The sequence below is a fragment of the Hippichthys cyanospilos genome, chromosome 5 (genome assembly GCF_059441005.1).
Source record: "Hippichthys cyanospilos isolate Australia breed blue-spotted pipefish chromosome 5, RoL_Hcya_1.0, whole genome shotgun sequence".
In the NCBI taxonomy this organism is placed as follows: domain Eukaryota; kingdom Metazoa; phylum Chordata; class Actinopteri; order Syngnathiformes; family Syngnathidae; genus Hippichthys; species Hippichthys cyanospilos.
In genome coordinates, this window is record NC_142373.1 from 6,955,723 (window position 1) to 6,976,656 (window position 20,934).

The 20,934-nt window shown below is 43.9% G+C and overlaps 1 protein-coding gene across 36 annotated transcripts in view; it reads right to left on the reverse strand.

The window, feature by feature from the left end:
• The window catches only part of LOC148423271 (homeobox protein PKNOX1-like), a 200,194-nt gene that overhangs the window by 8,263 nt on the left and 170,997 nt on the right, over positions 1-20,934 (reverse strand). For 34 of the 36 annotated variants that reach the window (XM_088414723.1, XM_088414719.1, XM_088414728.1 and 31 more), the window contains 7 exons: positions 16,077-16,277; positions 15,854-15,998; positions 15,672-15,772; positions 13,890-14,051; positions 12,812-12,940; positions 12,648-12,724; positions 12,213-12,379 (listed from right to left, as the gene is read on the reverse strand). In XM_088414723.1, the coding sequence (XP_088270849.1) occupies positions 12,213-12,379; positions 12,648-12,724; positions 12,812-12,940; positions 13,890-14,051; positions 15,672-15,772; positions 15,854-15,998; positions 16,077-16,277 (982 nt within the window). The remainder of the gene's footprint in view (positions 1-12,212; positions 12,380-12,647; positions 12,725-12,811; positions 12,941-13,889; positions 14,052-15,671; positions 15,773-15,853; positions 15,999-16,076; positions 16,278-20,934) is intronic. The other 2 variants (XM_088414739.1, XM_088414745.1) reach the window with 1 other exon arrangement.

The window sequence follows — 20,934 nt, forward strand, 5'->3', positions numbered from 1 at the left end:
TCAAAAATTCATAACTCTCTTTCTGTACATCTGAGCATATGGCTCGCGCTGACTTTTTTGTAGGGCTCGAGGTCCTACATAAGTCTACAAATTTTTGGAGCTCTAGGTCAAACGGGCCGGGAGTGAGAGGCTATTTTCCACTCATAAGGCCATTTTGGGGCCAATTACAGCCACTTTTTTCGTTTTGGCGAGTCATCTGACTTTGAGGTGGCGTGCAGACTACGCCCATTATCGAAAAGTCGTAAAATTTTAAAGCCTTAATATTCCATGTCTTAATGATATTCTGACCAATTTTCATTTGTTTTACTCAAACAGACTGAGCACAATACATGAAAGTGTAAAAAATGACATTTTAATCAACCACTAGGCGGCGCTAGTAGGTATTTGAAAAAACTTTTTTCAAAGGTGTTAAAGACATAAGTTTTCATGTGTCTATGAAGTTTTAGATTTTTTTAAGCTAGTACATCAAAGTTATTAAGGTTTATGTCCCTCTTGGCGAAGGAAAAATACAACACATAATTTGAAGCCACGCCCCTATCATATATGCCAGCGGATCTGCACCAAATTTTGCCCACTTGTGCCCCTATGTGTGAATATGGACCACAGCAAATTTGAAGGTGATTGAGTAAAGCGTTTAGGAGAAACAAGGAGCAGTTTGGGACCTACAAACGTGCAAAAATGGGCCAAAAATGCACATTCAAAAATTCATAACTCTTTTTCTGTACATCTGAGCACATGGCTCGCGCTGACTTTTTTGTAGGTCTCTAGGTCCTACATATGCCTAAAAATTTTCGTAGCTCTAGGTCAAACGGGCCGGGACCAGGTGCACTTTTTCAACCTTAGGTGGCGCTGCAGAGCCATTTTTTTTGCATTGTTATGGGAAACACAAAAATATCAAATTTTTCACCGGGCCCGACAAATGTGCAAATTTTGGTGACTTTTCGTGCATGTTTAGGCCCTCAAAAATGGAAAAGCGCTGCACAGTAAATAATAATAATAATAATAATAATAATAATAATAATAATCTGGAGAAAAACAAGAGGGCTCTCGCAGCGGTAGCTGCTCGGGCCCTAATAATCTGGAGAAAAACAAGAGGGCTCTCGCAGCGGTAGCTGCTCGGGCCCTAATAAGAAGAAGAATAATAATCTGGAGAAAAACAAGAGGGCTCTCGCAGCGGTAGCTGCTCGGGCCCTAATAATCTGGAGAAAAACAAGAGGGCTCTCGCAGCGGTAGCTGCTCGGGCCCTAATAATAATAAGAATAATAATCTGGAGAAAAACAAGAGGGCTCTCGCAGCGGTAGCTGCTCGGGCCCTAATAATAATAATAATCTGGAGAAAAACAAGAGGGCTCTCGCAGCGGTAGCTGCTCGGGCCCTAATAATAAGAATAATAATCTGGAGAAAAACAAGAGGGCTCTCGCAGCGGTAGCTGCTCGGGCCCTAATAATAAGAATAATCTGGAGAAAAACAAGAGGGCTCTCGCAGCGGTAGCTGCTCGGGCCCTAATAATAATCTGGAGAAAAACAAGAGGGCTCTCGCAGCGGTAGCTGCTCGGGCCCTAATAATAATCTGGAGAAAAACAAGAGGGCTCTCGCAGCGGTAGCTGCTCGGGCCCTAATAATCCGGAGAAAAACAAGAGGGCTCTCGCAGCGGTAGCTGCTCGGGCCCTAAATATTCACTTGAAATCACGGAAATTACTTTTTATCTTTCTTTTTGCTGTAGTAGGTCATACTGGTAATGCCCTAACTACTGTGTTACAAATATGACCTACTACAGCAAAAAGAAATAGAAAAAGTAAATTCAGTGAATGTTAGTGAATATTTTTATTTTAATTAATTACATACCATGTCCATAAAAAGTCATATTTCACAATAAACTCACCTGTAGTAGGTAGGGCATTACTAGTGTGACCTACCACAGCAAAAAAAAAAAAAATAGAAAAGGTAATTTCATTGATTTTTAAGGAATATTTTCAGTTATTAAATGCATAGTATGTCCATATAAAGTGTTTGCACAATAAGGTCACCTGTAGTAGTCAGAGCATTGCAGGTTTGACAGTCCCTAACATGGACCACGGTGAATGACGGTCGGTTGATAATGTTGATTTGCTGTTTTCAAGTAAAACTTGAAATCTTTAGAGTTTAGACTAATTGACAGGAATCCTATAGTATATAAAAGTATGTTTATTAAGCAATAAACTACACTCACTAATTACGCGGACACTGCCGTGGTCTCCAATTAAAAGCGCAGATAAAACCGAATGTTAGGTGAATATCAAATAACAAACCAACTTTACCTCGCTGGTGAACTGCAAATGCCTTTGCATACAGTTCATATTAGATGCAGTGAAGCTATGGCATATTTCTTTTTTTCTTTTTTGACAAGTTTACAAACTGTCTTTGTCTTATCAGTCAATGTGATACCATCCCTTTCCTTAATTGGAAAATCCAAAATGTTGTCACACCGATAATTTAAAAGGTCATAGTCTCTTTTTCCTGGGTAAAGTACTCCATTGAGATCCTTCTCTTTTTCAATTAATGGCAGATTACAAACAACTGGTAGGTGCATACCGCCACCTAGTATACGAGAGTGTAGCACGCAAGCCTATCGATCAGCCTTGTTGCCCTCCATTGCACTTCTGACTGAAAAAGCCATACCCTCCAACAGTGGCGGTTCGTGACTTTCACATGTACGGCTTATATGTCAGACTCTTGAATAAATATCCCTCATGTGCACACGTACGATTACTGGGCTACAAAGGCTATTTTCCCGAGCTTTTAAACGTCAATGAACCCACATCAGCCATTAAAACGACAGTTACGTATGTAACAGCGGTTCTATGAGCCCCGGAGGACCGCCAGAGGCGGTGCTAAAAGCACGGATAAGCCTTCACGCAAGCGCAAGACGAGAATGCATACCAACAAAAACGTCATGTATATGACACCGCGGACATATATAAGGCAGTGTCACCCAGTAGTCTGTCCCTCAGAACCTTCTCGCGCCTTGGTTTGCATGCAATACGAGTACCGTGCTTTTTGCGGTTTCCTTGTTTATTTCCTTTCGTTGCTTGTAGCTCGTTGAATGTGTCAGTCAGGGCTGCAATTTATTGTCCGCCCTCCGGTGGCTGCGACACTTGTGTTGGTTTATCCTTGTCTGGTTGGCGCAACGTTTGCTGTGACTTTGCTTCGCGGGGTGAGTTGCACTGTTTTGTGTGCTTTCGGTGTTCTTTTTTGTGAATTTTGAAGCCGTGTCCTTGTTGTTGATACTTCGGCGCTAGCACTTGGTGGCGGGTGACTTTCATGGTGTTCATGGCCTGATGTGTACTGAAGGAATCTAGAAAAAGCTTCTTGCCTTAAACTAGTTCCTAGCGTGTTTGTTTTTGTTGAAATATCGCCCATACCACAACATAGTGAAACAATTGATTTAATCCAGACAGAGTGGGAAAGTACACGAGGCCTCGGGCCAGTCCTGCCACAGGTCGAAGTAGAAAATGGCAACGTTTCACCTTCAACATTCAGTTCTTATACCCTTTTGGGGCATCTAGTCCCACTGTGGAATGCAAGTGTGTGTGTGCGTGCACGTGCGTGCGTGCCTGTCGGTGTGTGCGTGTGTGGGTGCGTGGGGGTCTGTTTGCGTGGGGATGGTGTCTTCAAAAGTCTTTGTTCTGCCGGCCATTCTTTGAAGCGGGAGGAAGTCTGAGCACCATAAACTCTGACTGATATCTTCTCTTGAAGGCCACACCTAGCCTTTCTCTCCTGGTGGAATGTTGTCTCGGGGGGTGCTATCTGTTCCTTTTGGAGGTGCCGACTTGTCTTTATTTCCCCTGGGCCAGGACCATATCTGCTTTATACTGACATTACGTTGTCTCAATCTTTATTAGAATAACACAGTAGAAACAATTGATTTAATCCAGACAGAGTGGGAAAGTACACGAGGCCTCGGGCCAGTCCTGCCACAGGTCGAAGTAGAAAATGGCAACGTTTCACCTTCAACATTCAGTTCTTATACCCTTTTGGGGCATCTAGTCCCACTGTGGAATGCAAGTGTGTGTGTGCGTGCACGTGCGTGCGTGCCTGTCGGTGTGTGCGTGTGTGCGTGCGTGGGGGTCTGTTTGCGTGGGGATGGTGTCTTCAAAAGTCTTTGTTCTGCCGGCCATTCTTTGAAGCGGGAGGAAGTCTGAGCACCATAAACTCTGACTGATATCTTCTCTTGAAGGCCACACCTAGCCTTTCTCTCCTGGTGGAATGTTGTCTCGGGGGGTGCTATCTGTTCCTTTTGGAGGTGCCGACTTGTCTTTATTTCCCCTGGGCCAGGACCATATCTGCTTTATACTGACATTACGTTGTCTCAATCTTTATTAGAATAACACAGTTCCATGTACACACTATTTTATTGATATATTGAATTTGAAAAATATGAATTTCCTTCAATGCGTGCTCGCCATAAAGTCGTGCTTTGTTTTTGCCTGTCTCGCCCCATTTCAGCCTGTTCAGCGTCGCTTGCGCTTCACATGTGAACTTGGCTGGTGGCTATTGCCGGGCTTCCGCTGTACCGCCTGCGTTACGCACCCATCGCAGTTTTTGCGCCGTGTTTGCGCTGTGTTCCTCTTGCCAATCGCCGGCGTCTCACCTACGCTCTCAACCCAGTGTCTCCGGCTCGCAGCGGTTGCGTTCCGCACCGGCTCTTGCCTTGACAACCTTCCTTGTACTTTTCTTGGTCTTATGGAGGGCCCTGTGCTGTGCTCCAGTTGTCGCGTTATGCTGGCGGACTCATGGGGTGGACGCTGTTTGCGTTGCCGTGACTCGGCGCACGTTGACACAGAGGTGGGTGTGGCCGTGGATGATGTGACCGGTCCTTTGGAGTCCAACGAGGCTAAGTCTGTGGCTCCTTCTATCGCTGAGGCAGTCTCCTTCGCAGACGTGTCATGAAACGCCGCTCTGCCAATGTAGCTCCACCTGCTCCCTCTAAGCGTGATCACGCTTCAGGTCAGCGATGGGCCTCTGGATTAGAGAAGGAGGTTACCTATTTGCATTCTCAATTGGAAGGGATGTCTGCACTGTTGCAGGAGCGCCTCCAGCCGAGTGCCCTAGTTTCTGGTGACCCGTCTTCTTTCCAAGGCACTGTTGCACCGGACCTTTACAAGGATGTTGATGCAATTTCTATCTCTGCTTCAGGCTCATGCTTCCGTGGGTCTGAGTTTGATTCTAGGGACTCTACTGTTGGTTCCCCTCCTTCTGATAGAGGTTTGTCCCCCACTGTATTGGGTGATGCGGACTCACTTATGTCCCTTTTGCGTGCTGCTTTGCGGGAGCTACAGGTGGACATTTCTTGTCCTCAGTCTCCCCGGACTAATCCCTTTTTCCGACGTGGCCGCAGTTCTGTTGCCTTTGTTGTTCCGCAGTGTGGGCATTATTTAGATCTCTTGCTGTCCTGTAGGGCTGATACGAGTGCATTTGCCCGCCTTACTTCGGAGGGGCGTACATTGGCAGCTTTGCAGGATGCTGCTAGCACTGGGTTAGATCTCATGCCTGCTGTGGAGGAGGATGTCGCTTCCTTGCTCTTGTCACCAGACGAGCTCGCTCGGAGAATGCGGCATTGTCTTAACGTACAATGTCGCATAGCGGATGACCTGATTACAAGGGCCTATAATGCTTGTGCGCGCTCGGCTCGCATTGGCAACTCTGTTTCGCACCTGTTGTTCGCTGCCATGTCTGTGGCGCGGAAAGGTGATACTTAGTCGGTTTTGTCATTTGGTGAGACATGTCTACATGCATTTGCCCTTATGACAAGAGACCATGGGCGAGCGATGTCCTACTTGGTGCCTTCGCGTTGCCTTTTGTGGTTGTTTGTCCTCTTTGACTGAGTCCTCCAAGCATACTCTGAGGGACTTTCCTGTTGTCCCTGGGACATTTTTTTTTTCTGGTGCAGTGGAGACACTAGAACAATCATTAAGAGTCCGTGAAGCCCGTGTGCAGCTCTCGGGTTGTGATAGAGCTTCAGCCGTTTCTGGTCCTCCTCGTTTTCCCACCTCTGTGCCTCGTTTCCGTGTTCCATGTCATAGCCAAATGTATGGGGGCGCCAGTTCTCTACGTCTTCCTTGACGGTATGCTGCTGCGGATGCTCACCCTTCGGCGCGTGCGCCTGCTGTGCATGGCGTTCATCCCACTGGTGGCTTTCGCTCTGGTCTCGGGCTGCCTTATGGTAGACCACGGGCAGTTGCCCCTCCACCCCGTGGGTCGCGGGACTGAGATGTTAGGGCCGTCCGTCGGGTGTTTTTCCCCTCAGCAGCTCAGGCTGTGGGCTGCACTGGGGTCAGACCCCTGGGTGCTTTCTACCCGGTCCCAGGGGTACAGGTTGCAGTTCTGGCGCCGGCGCCCCATACAAAGTTGGGTCAGGGAGACCTATATCGCCGACCCGGCGAAGGCCTTGGCCCTCGATCAGGAGCTTACTACTCTCCTTGTCAAAGGGGCCATCTAGCCTGTTTTCCATCCAAGCCTCACCAGGGCTTTTATTCCCCTTACTTCCTGGTCCCAAAGAAGACAGGTAGTTTTCGTCCAATTTTGGACTTGAGAGGGCTCAATCGTAACCTCAAAAGGTTACCATTTCGCATGCTAACAACATCCGCCGTATTGCGGTCGGTCAGTCTTGGCGAATGGTTCACTGACGCTTACTTTCGTGTCCCCATTGCGCCTCATCACAGACATTTTCTGCGCTTTGCTTACAGGTGCGCCCACTGGCAGTTCCGGGTGCTTCCGTTCGGCCTCTCACTCTCAACAAGAGTGTTCACTCGCTTTGTGAAGGCAGCCCTTGCCCCTCTGCAGGCGAGGGGCATGAAAGTTCTCCCATACCTGGACGACTGGCTGATCTGCACGCAGTCTTGTGCGCAGGTAATCAGGGATACTACCGTGCTGCTTCGTCGGTTGCGGATCAGGGTAAACTTGGCAAAGTCTGCTCTAGTACCTTCACAACAGACCACCTTTCTTGGGGTGTCGCTGGACACCGTGACCATGCTGGCCCGTCCTTCAATTCAGAGAGTAGACGATGTTTTACGTGTCCTGGAGGGTTTTCCCCGAAACAGGCGCCTCCCTTTCGGACATTTTTTACGTCTACTGGGCAAGTTGTCTTCTCTCACTGCGGTGGTTCCTCTGAGGCTCCTACACCTTCGTCCCCTACAGATGTGGTTGAACAGCTTCCGCTTGGATGCCAAGAGACATCGGCACCGATGCCTAACGGTGTCTCGTCGCTGTCTTCTCGCATTGGCCCCATGGCGCCGGCATGCTTTTATGGCCGCGGGCGTGAGGCTGGGAGTGGTGCCGTCTTGCCGGGAAGTGGTTTGCATGCATGCCAGTCTCTCTGGTTGGGGTGCCGTTTGGCAACACAGGTTCACTCAGGTACATTGGTTGTTGGCGGATGCCGCAGACCACATCAATGTCCTGGAAATTCGTGCTGTGCATCTGGCACACATTCACTTCCTGCCGTTCCTTCGGGATCGGTACGTCCTGGTGCGGTCAGACAATACCGACAGTTTTCCACATCAATTATCAAGGGGGTACCAGGTCCATCAGGCTGCTGTTGGTCGCTCGAGACCTTCTGCAATGGGCGACCGCCCATCTAGCCAGTCCGCGTAAAGCCTATCTTCCGGGTGTCCTGAATCAGGTTGCGGACTCGTCTCGCGGGGTTCCAGCGTCGGGAGAGTGGGGTTTGCATCCGGAGATTGTGCTTGCTATATGGGCTCGTTTCGGTCAGGCGGAGGTTGACCTCTTTGCCACGCAAGAGTCGACTGTCGCCTTTGGTTCTCCCTGATGGAGGTCAACAGCCCACTGGGCCGTTTTGCCTCCTATATGCCTTCCCTCCCCTTCCCTGATGTGGATGGTGCTCCGAAGGGTCCTTCAGGAGGGCCACACCCTGTTGCTGGCGGACCCCTTTCGGCCGGCACGGACAAGGTTCCCTCTACTCCACAGCCTGTGCTTTGCCGACCCTTGGCATCTTCCAGCCCGGGTGGATCTGTTGTCCCAGCAAGAGGGGCGGGTTTGGCATCCCCACCCTCATCGGCTTCGTCTGTGTGTGTGGCCTCTGAGGGGCCCGAACCGTTGCTGAGCTGCTGCTCTGATTCAGTCAGGCACACTATTGTCAACGCCAGGGCGCCTTCCACGCGGTTGTTGTATAAGGTGGACGTTGTTTGTGGCGTGCTGCACGCCGCTTGCCATGGACCCATGCCATGACTTGCCCTGTCCCTGCTGTCTTGGAATTTCTGCAGTCTCTCTTGGATAAGGGTCGCTCACCTTCCATGTTGAAGGTTTATGTCGCTGCTATTGCGGCTCGTCACACGTCGGTTGATGGCGACTCGTTAGGGCGCCACCCGCTGGTTTCTTCATTCATGAAAGGGGCCCGCCGTCTCCGACCCTACAGTGCGCCACACACGCCTACCTGGGACCTTCACGTGGTGCTTGACTCCTTGTGCCGACCTCCTTTTGAACCCCTGTGTGAGGTACAGTATCTCTCAAGTGGGTTTCTCTAAAGACTGCAATTTTGCTTGCGATTGTCTCGGCCAAACGAGTTGGGGAATTGCATGCCCTGTCTGTCAGCCCTTCCTGCATAAGGTGGCACCCTGATGGCGGCGCAGTCACTCTATGGCTGAATACCACTTTCGTTCTGAAGAACCTCTTCCTATGTCAACAAGCCTCTGCTCATCAATCGTTTTGTGCCCCCGCCTGGGGACGATGGGATCTCTGCCGACCTCTTATGCCCTGTGCGGGCACTGCGTTTTTATGTGGAGACCACGGCATCGTTTCGTAAGTCATCTCAGCTTTTCATTTTGTACGGGGGTCCGTCCATAGGCTCCCCGCTCTCCAAACAGCGTTTGTCTCACTGGATCGTAGCACGCATGCTTACGGGGATTTGGAACTCCCCTTGCCTTCGAGAATCCGCGCCCATTCTACTAGGAGTGTTGCAACTTCTTGGGCTGTGCTGAAAGGGGTACCGTTGGAGGATGTTTGTGCTGCTGCTTCCTGGTCGTCACCTGGCACTTTTGCCAGGTTCTACTGTATGGATATTGCAGCCCCCCACTCTCTGTCTGTGGTCCTGGGCTCCTCAGGGGCGTCTATGTGAGGTTGAGGTGAGTACCATGGTCACCCCGTGACTTTGCTGTTATTCGTCATTCCGTGCTTTTAGAAGGGGCGAAATAGAATGAAAGTTACGTATGTAACAGCGATTCTATGAGTCCAAAGCTTTAAAAATAATATATTTTAAAATAAATATCCACGAAATTTTATGAAGTCCAAATTACAAATCGCAGTTTAATATAAGAAGACCATCATTGTAATTCTTTACTATTAATTGAATATGTACGAAATAAAATAACACAGACACATTAAAAATTAATAAAGAAACAATTAATAAAGAAAAGGCTTGCACTCACCAAAACAAACGGCAGTCACATCAGTCTTTTCAATACCTCCCGATTTTTCTTGACCGCTTCATGCTCTCTTTCTCTTGGCCCTGAGTACAGTGTATCCAATCGAGTGTACAATACTGTATATCCACTAGGGTGTCCCCAAAAGTTTTTAAAAGAACTATAGCATGTGTGTCCGGCTGTGCTTTGGTGTCTCGTTGCTGCCTTAGTTTCCCTGCTGAACTCGGGACCGGTTAGCGAATAGCTACGCTACGCCTCTCACGCAATCAACTAAAGTCAACACCGCACTGCCAACATTGCACTGCCTTGCTGCAGTAAGCATCCACTGACGTGGATCTTATGACTCGATTGGCTGTTGCAAGCAATCTATTAAGCATACAGGCCGCTTACATATTCATCTGTGCTTGCGACTGTTGAAGCAAATGCCCTAGTGCCTCCAGGAGCAGGCGGATTTGCCTGGCGAGACAAGTTAGCTGAATTATAATTGGCCAAAAACGCCAACTTAAAAGTAAAACACTAGAAGGAGCGTAATCTTGTATATAACATATAACATTATCACACGAAAAGAACAAAATATAGAGAATAATTTTATAAACAAAAAAATAACAAAACAATAACAAAAAAAAAAAAAAATATATATATATATATATATATATATATATATATATATATATATATATATATATATATATATATATATATTATAAAAATGAATTTAAAATTAAATTGACTTTCATTATAGTTATTATAATTAATATAGTATATTATAATTATGATGTCAGGTTATGCTAGGCCAGCAGAGAAGGCCTTGCTGGCCCTAACGGCCCACCATTGTACTCCCAAAAAGTCAAATGGAAATTAATCTTGTGGCATGCTGGCCCGAGAAATCTTGTGGTGTTCGACTTTTTTTTTCACAACCCAAAGGAAAACTACACAGTTCTTCCTGAATCTGAGTTTCGACTTCATGAGGAACTCTCCTCTCCAGCACTCCTGATTGGACCTTACCAGGAAAGGCTGAGGAGTGTGATCCCTCGGTAGGAAAACACCCTCTTCTTAAAAAAGGGTTTAACAGCTCCAGTTTGGCAATCCAGAGGCACTGTACCCAATGCCCATGCAATGTTATAGAGGTGTGTCGACCACGACAGCCCCACAACATCAACAGCCTTTAGGAAATCAGGCAAATCTCATCCACCCCTGGGACCTTGCCGCAGAGAAGCATATTAACCACCTCAGTGACCTCAAACCCAGAGATAGCAAAGTCAAGTCAAAGTCAAAGTTAGAGCAGAGCCCAACTCTGAGTTTTTAAACTTTGCGGCCACAGGAGATCATGTTTCAGTGGAATTGAGCAGGTCTTTAAAGTATAACCTAACCAACTCACAATATCCCTTGTTGAGGTCTGCCAACATCTTTGTTTTTTCCTCAGCGACGTCTAGGTCCCATTCTGTTTGGCCAGCCGGTATCCTTTAGCTGGCAACTTGAGTGCGACAGGCCAAAAAGGACAAATAGGACTGCTTCTGCAGCTTGATGGCATCTCTTAGTGCATGTATAGGCGGGTTCGAGGTTTGCTGCTTTGACAGTCCCTGACCAACTTACGGCCAAAGCTGCGATTGTATGACTCAGCAGTGAAGGCATGAGACATGGTGCACTTGGACTCAATGTCCCCTGCCTTCCCTGGGAGGTGGGGGTTGAAACTTCTTCTGACAGTAGACTGCTAAACATTTTCATTAGACCCTCATCATACATTTGGGTCTCCCAGGTTGGGCCAGCATACTCCCCCAAAATCAAAGTCAACACACCACCAGGTGGTGATCAGTTGAGAACTCCGCCCCTCTTTATCCAATTATCCAAAACATGCAGCTGCAAATCTGATAATATGACCACAAAGTTGATCATCGAACTGTGGCCTAGAGTGTCCTAGTTTTAAGTGCACATAGTTACACCTTGATGTTTGTACATGGTGTTTGGCATGGACAGTCTGTGTTTGTTATGTAGCATAGCCTTTAGCACAGAAGTCACAGAAGAATATATTTGGTTATTCCAACTATACTCTAATGGAACTGCTCTACCTTGCATACCAACTCAGGCTCCTTTAATGCCAGAGAGGTGACATTTCAGGTCCCTAGAACTAACTTCAGCATCAACTTTCACCCATCAGATGCTGAGCCCAAGGGAAGGGACAGCCATACTACTTCCTCAGGCTGTGCTTGACCATGAATGTGGGCCCGGCCACCGGGCGCCCAGCGGCGAGCCCAACCTGCAGATTTGCCTTTAGAAGGGGGGCCCTGGTGACTATTGTCATGTATTTGACCCTGCCAGGGGCATAAAGCCCCAGAAAATTTAGCTTGTAGGATAATTGGGACAATCAAAACTTTCCACCACAGTAAGGTGATGTCTCATATAGGTTTTTTTTTTCCTTTTTAGAATGACTAATCTGAACAGTTGAAAATGTCTTATTCTTTGCTGATGCAATCTTAGTGGCTGAACAAACATGATGTTTTAGGGGTCATGAAAAAGAAAAAAAGATTTTTAGAGAACAAGGATTCCACTTGACTCCAGTGATGTGCATTTCTTACTGGAAGTATATAGTAAAATCATAGAGTGCATTCATAGCTAAAGACAATTAAATACATTTACTCTGGAGGAAGTTAATGATCACAAGCATAACTTTCAAAACTTAATCGTCATAAATTTGTGAACTGAAGAGTTTGCACAAATTCCAAAGTTAAAATAGACTGTAAATAAAGCAAATTAATGAGAATGTAAAGATGGATTATGGACATTGTGTGATGTTTTATTTTTACCATCTGGCATTGTCACTTGCTGTGGTGTGATGCCCCCTGAGGCAATTGAATCAGGCCAGAAGCGCTGCAGTGGCCTATTTTGAGGACTTTTTTTTTTAGTTTTAGGGATCTCAGAGGAGCTGGCATCCAACATGGGCTGCAGGATCCGCCTTCGAGCATTTATAAACCTGCAAACAGAAGGCAGGAAAGCTTCTGTATTATTTTTTTTTCCAAAGTGTGACCCCCCCTTCCCCCCCATTTATATTACATTGACTGTTAGGAAATTGGATTTTCATTTCTCCCAAGAGAAACATGTATTTATACATTAATAACAGAAAGCCATAAAATGCACTGATACTGTAATACATTTGTTAAAATACATTTGAACACATAAGCATGAAAATATGTGGATGAAAGAAAAGAGCCTTTTTGAGTCATTAGGAGAATATCACTCACCAGTTATTGACCTGCAGAAGTGTCAGATTTGTCTGACTAGCTATCTGTTTCTTTTCATCCTCTGTTGGGTATGGATGCTACAAAAAAAGGTGGAAGACATTTTGTTGTTTTTGGACTTGAAGATTTACAAATAGCACATAGATTTACGAACCACATAGACTCACCCCAATGTGCTGAAAAAGCCATGAGCGCATAACATTTGTGGCATGTTTGGGAAGAACACCGCGTTTGTTTTTTGTTGAGCTATCATCCTGATTGAAGAGGTTTATGTCCTGGTGAAATCGCAGTTGGAGCTTAGTGAACAGAGATACGTTTAAGTCAAGAACATGTATAGCAATACATTAGTCAAGAACAACAATACCATAGCAACTTCTATTTTAAAAGCTGAACATAATTGACACTAAACCTAACACTTACTCAAATAGTGTCATCTAGTGGGAGCAAAAAAAAGGCCCTTTTTAAACACTGGCAAGCCTGTTCAACGAATGTAACTGAAAAGTTGTCAGGAAGCCTCAACAGGTGGTTACACCGAATACTATGACATTTTGATTTTGGGTGTTGCTGATACGGTACACCTAAGTCTAATAATTCACAATAAAAACAAAAGCTGCTGTAAATTCATCTAGATGGTCCAATCTTCTTGAAATTTCACAACTTTGAAACAAGTCTAGTCTACAAACTCATTTGTCATTGTAATGGTCGCGCTAAATACTGGCTAAAGAAAATGTATTTTTTCTTTCAAGTTTTTCTTAAAGGCTAGGTTCAAACTGCAAGACTTAATGCTGAATATATATATATATATATATATATATATATATATATATATATATATATATATATATATATATATACATATATTTATATATATATATATATATATATATATATATATATATATATATATATTGGGGGGAGATCCGATTTATCTGTGAGGTTGTTCACAGAGAGAGAAAAAATCTACATGTGAATCCACTATCCAAAGATTTGGGGTAAAAATGGGGTAAAAAAATCTTGCCTTTTTGAAATACTCTATGAGAGGGGGAGACCTTAAATGCATCCATCTATTCCAAGAAAATGCATGGATGGTATACAATCTCAAGACTAAGGGCACCAACAGGGAAAAAAAATCTTGACTGTTTGAAAAAACTAGAACAATGTGGTGGCGCATCAGATTTCACGTTTCATATGTTGATACATCCATTTTCTTCCGCTTATCTGAGGTCAGGTCGTGGGGGCAGCAACCTCAGCGGGGAAGCACAGACTTCCCTCTCTGGCTCCACCGGGGGGGATCCCCAAGCGTTCCCAGGCCAGCTGAGAGACATAGTCCCTCCCGCGTGTCCTGGATCGTCCCCTGGGGACTCCTCCCAGTGGGACATGCCTGGAACACCTCACCAGAGAGGCATCCTAAGCAGATGCCCGAACATTAGGCATATGTCATTCACCACAAATGAAGAGATGCTTCAAAACTAAGCTGCAGAAGCTTCAAGACATCCAAAACTTTACATGTATATGAACAGTCACGGCCCGAACACATTGATATGATTATAATATGAATATAGCTGGGGTTTTTTTGTTTGTTTTTCAATCCAAACTCAGACTATTTGGTCATATTCAGTTATACATATTTGATGAAGAGTGTGACCTATACAGCAATTCCGAACCTAATGATTCACCATGACAATACAAGCCTTCTCCAGATTTTAAACATTTGTTGAAAGTTCAGTCCTGAACATCCAGTGCGTACAAAATTATGTTTTTCGTAGTGGTAGCAAAATTTGAAAAAAAAAGCTGAAAAAAAATGTTTTTTTTGTTTCGGGGAGTGTTTCTTTTGTTTTCTTTGTCTAAGTATGTTAACAAGATTGACATCATATTTGCTGAGAAGAAACCCCTGGAAACCCAAATGTGGGCCGAGTTGTGAGGGCCCTTAATAGCTGCTCGCAAATTTAGTTATGGGAATGCTTGCAAAGCCAATAAGGTGTCAAAATATGCATCTTGGCTAGACATGCTAAGACATTATTTTTCTAAGGATTATGATCAACTACGGTGTCGCTGGGCCCCCAAATACTCCCCCCAAAAAATCTCCCATTCAAATGGAGATGGCTATGGCTGTTTTCATCTACCATCTTGTCCTGACAAGCAGAACAGCCATTCTTTTTTAATGATGTAACTAATTTTGGTCAAGTTGCCATTTTTACACAAAGATAGTGCTGTTGGCCTCCATGGGCTTGGAAGACTTCATCTTTGAAGGGATATCTGGCTTGTTCTGTTGCAAAGTTCCCACAATAATCTGCCCCTTTTCTCGGAGATGCTCTGCAAGAAGCACACTGGTGAGCAAGTTGTCTGATCCTACTGCACCATTGATGGACAATGTTATTCACCAGATTCTTCTGACATTCTTCCCCTCATTGTCTTTTTGTGTACACAATCTCTTCAAATGACTAGGGCGTGTGTATCACAAATCCAGTATATCTTTATACCATACTTAGTGGGCTTTTTGGCATATATTACACAAATTTGGTTCTACCTGCGAACTGCACAGGTTGTTCATCTACTTTGACAAAATCACTCGGAATTCATTTCTGCCTGCAGTTAATCGGGAACAGGTCCTACATGTAGTTCTGACATTTACAGCTGATAACCATCAAAAGTTGCTTGGACTAACAGTGAGTTTCCATAGAAAATGTATAGGGTCATTTTCGACCCAAATTATGGAAAAGTTGGGTAGTGATACAAAAGCTGAAATTTTGAAAAAAAAAAAAAAAAAAAAAAAAAAAAAAAAATATATATATATATATATATATATACACACAATACACATCCATTGTCATTATGTCATGAACCTGTTTTATGAGGAATTCCTGGAGTATCAAAAAAGTTATATTTGGTATATTTCTCAAAAGATTTTTGAGAACAACGCTTGGGGTAAAAAAATGCATCCAAGAATTAAACACACTGCATTTTTTTAAAGTAAAATGTTTGGTTTATTCTTTTGACAACATCAAAGACATTAAAAAAAAGACAAACCTGATTGTTTGGGACACGTAGGGACGTCCCTGTGGAAATGGCCTGTGACACTATCTGCCCTTGATGAGTGACGACTGTTACAGGCTGATATACTGTGCCACCTGGGAAGAAGAGTTGTTGGAGGGAGACAGCTTTATTACAAAATCTTCTGTACTATCATAATGTAGTAACAGGACAGTTACCTGTTGGTGTGGTAGTATGCCATGACGACACACTTGCGACCACCTGGTTGGGATTTACTGCTGTGACAGTGACATTTCCTTGTTGCAGGGCTGAAGCTGGCACTACAATTTGACCCTGAGGGCTCCCTGAGATGGAGCAGGAGACCTGTTAACAATGGGATCTTTGATTATTTATGATAAACTAGGATAACATTAGGAGGATAATTTGATGCAAATCACTGACCTGGGATTTGGTTGGTGAGAAATTTGGGGCTTGGCTTTGAACAGGAGAGTAAGGACTACCAGGTTCTCCACTCAGAAGGGTCTCAGTATTCATTTTAGTCTTGAGGCAAGCTATATAACGGCTGCAGAAATCCTTACACAAGTCACTCACCTTCTCCAGCTCTAACAGGTGAATTCTCAGCACCTGGATGGCTTTTACCATCTGCAAAACACAAAAATTTGACCACATTTCAGGCAATGGTCTCCAATTTCTGAAATTGCAGTAAAGCAACATGTAAAAAATAATAAAATAAAAAAATCATATAGAATGTCATTGTCCACTAAGTTTAAGTTAAAAGGAAGCATACATAATGAATGACAAGATGGACCAAAGTCATCAAAAGTCAATGTCAGAAGTCATTCAGTTAGTGAAAAAGTAAAAATAAATAAAAAATAAAAGTGTATGGCCAGAAGTTCAGGTTTGTGTTTTTCACTAGCAGAGCCAGTGTAAGGTAGCACCAGCGGGATAACGGCATAGTTGATGTTTTTTTTAATGTTTTGCCTAAAGGAAGTTGAGGATGGATACAGGAAGAAGGTGGCGCAGAAGCTGTCTGAGAGCATAACCATTGACCAGGTCAGGGGGGAACTACGGATGCTTCGTCCCAGGACAGCAGTGGGCCCAGTTAAGATGCCCCCATGACTGCTGCTGAACTGGATGAACCACTCCAGCATGTCTTCAACCTTAGCCTACGGCAGTGCTTCTCAATTAAATTTTGCCAGGCCCCCCTTAGGAAAAATAAAAGTTTTCACGCCCCCCCCTCCACTCGACTATAGATAAGATTATTACCTGGAAAAATGTTATAAGTATACCTAAACCTGTGTCCTTTTTAACATTAACAAAAGAAAAAAGCAATATGAATCAACTTTCAACTAGGCTTGGGAACAATAAACCGATAGCGCTGGATACCCTGTTTTACAGGCAAGCACTGCAAGGTGTATCGGTAGCATACTAACCAATCGACAGTACACAGTCACAAATCCTTAGATAAATTGATTGAAGAGCTATTGCGAGAGTATGATTCGGTTACCCAAAGAATTACAGTTTTCCTCTCTCTACCATAAAGTGAAAGCTGATGAAACGACGGTCGCGCATGCTCTGTAGCATTCTCTTTACAGCCCAAAGATAAACGTAGAAGCGGCGACATGCTATATCAATGGATTGACAACACACGCACCGACATCAGCGCCACTTTGCCCGGTGGAAGTGGTGATTCACAGCGACCGATTTTCAACACACCAAGAAAACAGAAGTCAAAAGTTTGGAGCGTGTTTGGATTTGGGATTTTTTTTTTTTTTTATCCAATCCAATCAACAAAATGTTGGTCATTCAGCAAGTCTTTTATTTTGCCTTTATGTCTCAAAAATAAATATGCATTGTTATGGAATTTTGTTTATTTTTGCTTGTGGAAATGTGACTTTTATCCGTTTAAAATAATGTAAGAACAAACACAACAAATATTTACTATCTTATTAGGGGTGTTTTGCTGCTGTCGCTGTTTTAACCTTAGCTGGAGAGATGAATGATATTTTTCTTTTTCTATTTTTCTATTTTACCACCACCCGTCAGACCTGTGTTCGGTGTTTTTTCTTTATTTTTGAGGACTGTTTCCATTCTTCGATAGCTAGTGATTCGCCGATTCTCTGAACAGCTCCTAGCTCCGTTCGTCCTCGTTCTCGTGCAGCTCTGCTAGCGTAAGTATTCGCTCGGCTGTACTAAGGTAAGCATGGCTTCGTGCACCTCTACCGCATCAGTCACTTGCAAAACCTGCGTTATTCTCATGGAGAGGCTTTTCTCTCCTAGAGGATCACCCGTAACATCAAGCTTAAAACGCCAGCCACCATATTGTGTATTCCTGGGGCCAGAGCACCCAACATTGAAGCTAATCTTAGGGAGCTAGCACGCAAGAGGCCTAGACACCAGTTTAGTGCAAACAACACTAGTTACTCGGACATAGTGATACATGGCGGCTCCAACGATACTAGAATGAGGCAGTCTGAGATTACAAAGAAGAACAGAGCTAGGACTTGTCATCTCGCTAGAAAGATGAGTCGGCATCGAGTTATTGTCTCTGGCCCTCTGCCTGCGAGTGGCAATGATGAGAGGTTTAGCAGATTATTCTCGCTTAACCGGTGGATGGCTAGTTTCTGTCGAGAGCAGGGTTTCCAGTTTGTAGATAATTGGCCCTCTTTCTGGGGCCGGCACAACCTGCTAAAGATGGATGGCCTTCACCCTAACTGGGAAGGTGTCATCACTCTTTCTAGAAACATAGATTATTGTTTGAGAATTCCATGACTTCTCACATTAGAGCATGTCGGGTCGCAGGCGAGTAGCGAGCCTGCTAGAACGGGTGTGGAGTCGTTAAGGCTAGAGTTAACCAACACTAGGCTGGACTGCTACAACACACATAGCATACTTAGTCTAGATCACTGCAATCCACACACTGTTTCAATGCCTAATGCTGAATGCCCTAGTGATAAGATTTCTGCTGAGGTGGTGTTAAGGAAAATAGCCGTGCCTCCTTAACCGGTAAGACTAGTGACATAGTACCTTGGCGGAATACTAATATTAATATGTGCGCTGTAGCCGTCAACAATTGAATTCCTACTTTACTAACATTGCGACGAGGTTTTAATTACTCAAAATACAAACCAAGCCCCAGCCATAAAAATCTTGTTAGTATTTGTACTACCAACATGAAGACTCAGAATAGTCCAGGAAAAATTTCCCAGTTTAGATTCGGCTTCATAAATATAAGGTCACTGCCCTCAAAAGCCCTTCTTGTAATTTGATCTTATTACAGATCAGAATCTTAAAGTGCTTGGTCTCTGCGAAACCTGGCTAAAACCAAATGAATTCTTATCATTAAATGAGGCCTCACCCCCAAACTTTGTGGGCTCGCACGTTGCCCGCCCTTGTAAAAAAGGGGGAAGTGTCGCCCTAATTTCAGAATCTGATCTTAAACTGAGCACGAGCACTAATCACACCTTCAAGACATTTGAGGCTCTTGTTATGCGATCAAGCTCCTCACCACCATTCTATGTGGTCGTTATTTACCTACCTCCCGGTCCATACTATGGATTCTTAGATGAATTCCCTTAGATGAATTTATGGCTAACTTAATAACTAACACAGATAATATATTAATTATGGGTGACTTCAATATTCATATGAACTCCCCATTGGAGCCACTTACTGTAGCATTTCAAGCAATAATCGATGCATTTGGTTTTACACAAATAATAAAAGCAGTGACACACCGGAATGGTAATATCTTAGATTTAGTGTTAACCCGAGCCCTAACTGCCTCAAATGTCACAATTTTGCCGTATACTTACGCTATGTGTGATCATTATCTTATAACATTATAACATGGGGTGGTCTTCGTACTTTATTTTTAAACTTTAACGGTTTCCGCATTTCCTGTGTCTCCGTGGCTCATGGGTATTGTGTGCCGTATTCCCACTTCATGTTCGTGGGTTCAATCCCAGGCTGCGTCTTTTCGGTTAATTCTGTATTTTCTTTTGGTTTCAACTCCTTCCCAGTTCATCCAATTCATGCCGTTCAAACTTCATATCATTCCACATATTCACGTGAAGTGCTTTTGTATTTTTCAAGGTTCAACTATTCATCGTTTTCCTACAATTCACGTTTTTTATACTGTTCATATTTAAAGAATTTAGCCTTTTCAAACTGTTCTTACTTTCATTTCATCTTACTTTTCAATCCACAGTTGAACTTTTCTCAGTTTTTTTAACTTTGTATTATTCGTAATTCTTCACAGATTCACGTTCAAACATACGTCATTCTCTTTATTTAAAGCTTTCACAGTGTGGTCTGACACCGCCCCCAGTGGCCCAGTGGTAGAGTTGTCATCTTCAACATGTCCGTGCCCCGGTTCGGGCAAATCGCGTTTCACGTTTACAGTTGTTTTTTCTCTTCTGCTTTTACTTCGGATCATCCCCACTTTTTTATGATTCAAACATTCGTTTTTTTTTCAGTTTTCAACTTTGTGTTATTCATATTTTTTCACACATTCACATCATTCCACAGTTCAACTTTTTTAAATTTTTCAACTTTGTATTATTCATATTTCTTCACATTAACATTATACCACAGTTCAACTTTCAGCTACAATTCAAGTTTTTCTACCGTAAAAAAATGGCCTAATGTTAAGTGAATGGTGTGATTCAAAAACATGCAGGATACAAGCCCTCGAGGACTGGAGTTTGACACCTATAGTTTAGTTACACAAAGTACACCATTTCCCATGATGCCATCGGGCGGCCATCTTAGACCACTGAAGACTCCAACTCCCATCTGCCCTCATGGGCGGCCATCTTGGATATTTTATTAGCCGTCTCATTACCTCTCACTTCTGCTTCCACCGAGTACAGCATCTGGCATGGTTAACTCAGCTTGATTCATACATTCAGTTTTTTTCAGTTTTTCAACTTTGTATTATTGTGTGAAGGTGAAACCTTCACACATATGTTATTCCTTGACTTTATTATTATTTGTGTGAAGGTGAAACCTTCACACATGTTATTCCTTGCCTTTATTGTGTGAAGGTGAAACCTTCACACATGTTATTCCTTGACTTTGTGTGAAGGTGAAACCTTCACACATATGTTATTCCTTGACTTTATTGTGTGAAGGTGAAACCTTCACACTTATGTTTTTCTCCACCTTTATTATTATTGTGTGAAGGTGAAACCTTCACACTTATGTTTTTCTCCACCTTTATTATTATTATTATTTTTTTTATTCCGACCGTTTTTTAGGTACGTTTCAACTCATTCCCAGTTCATCCAATTCATGC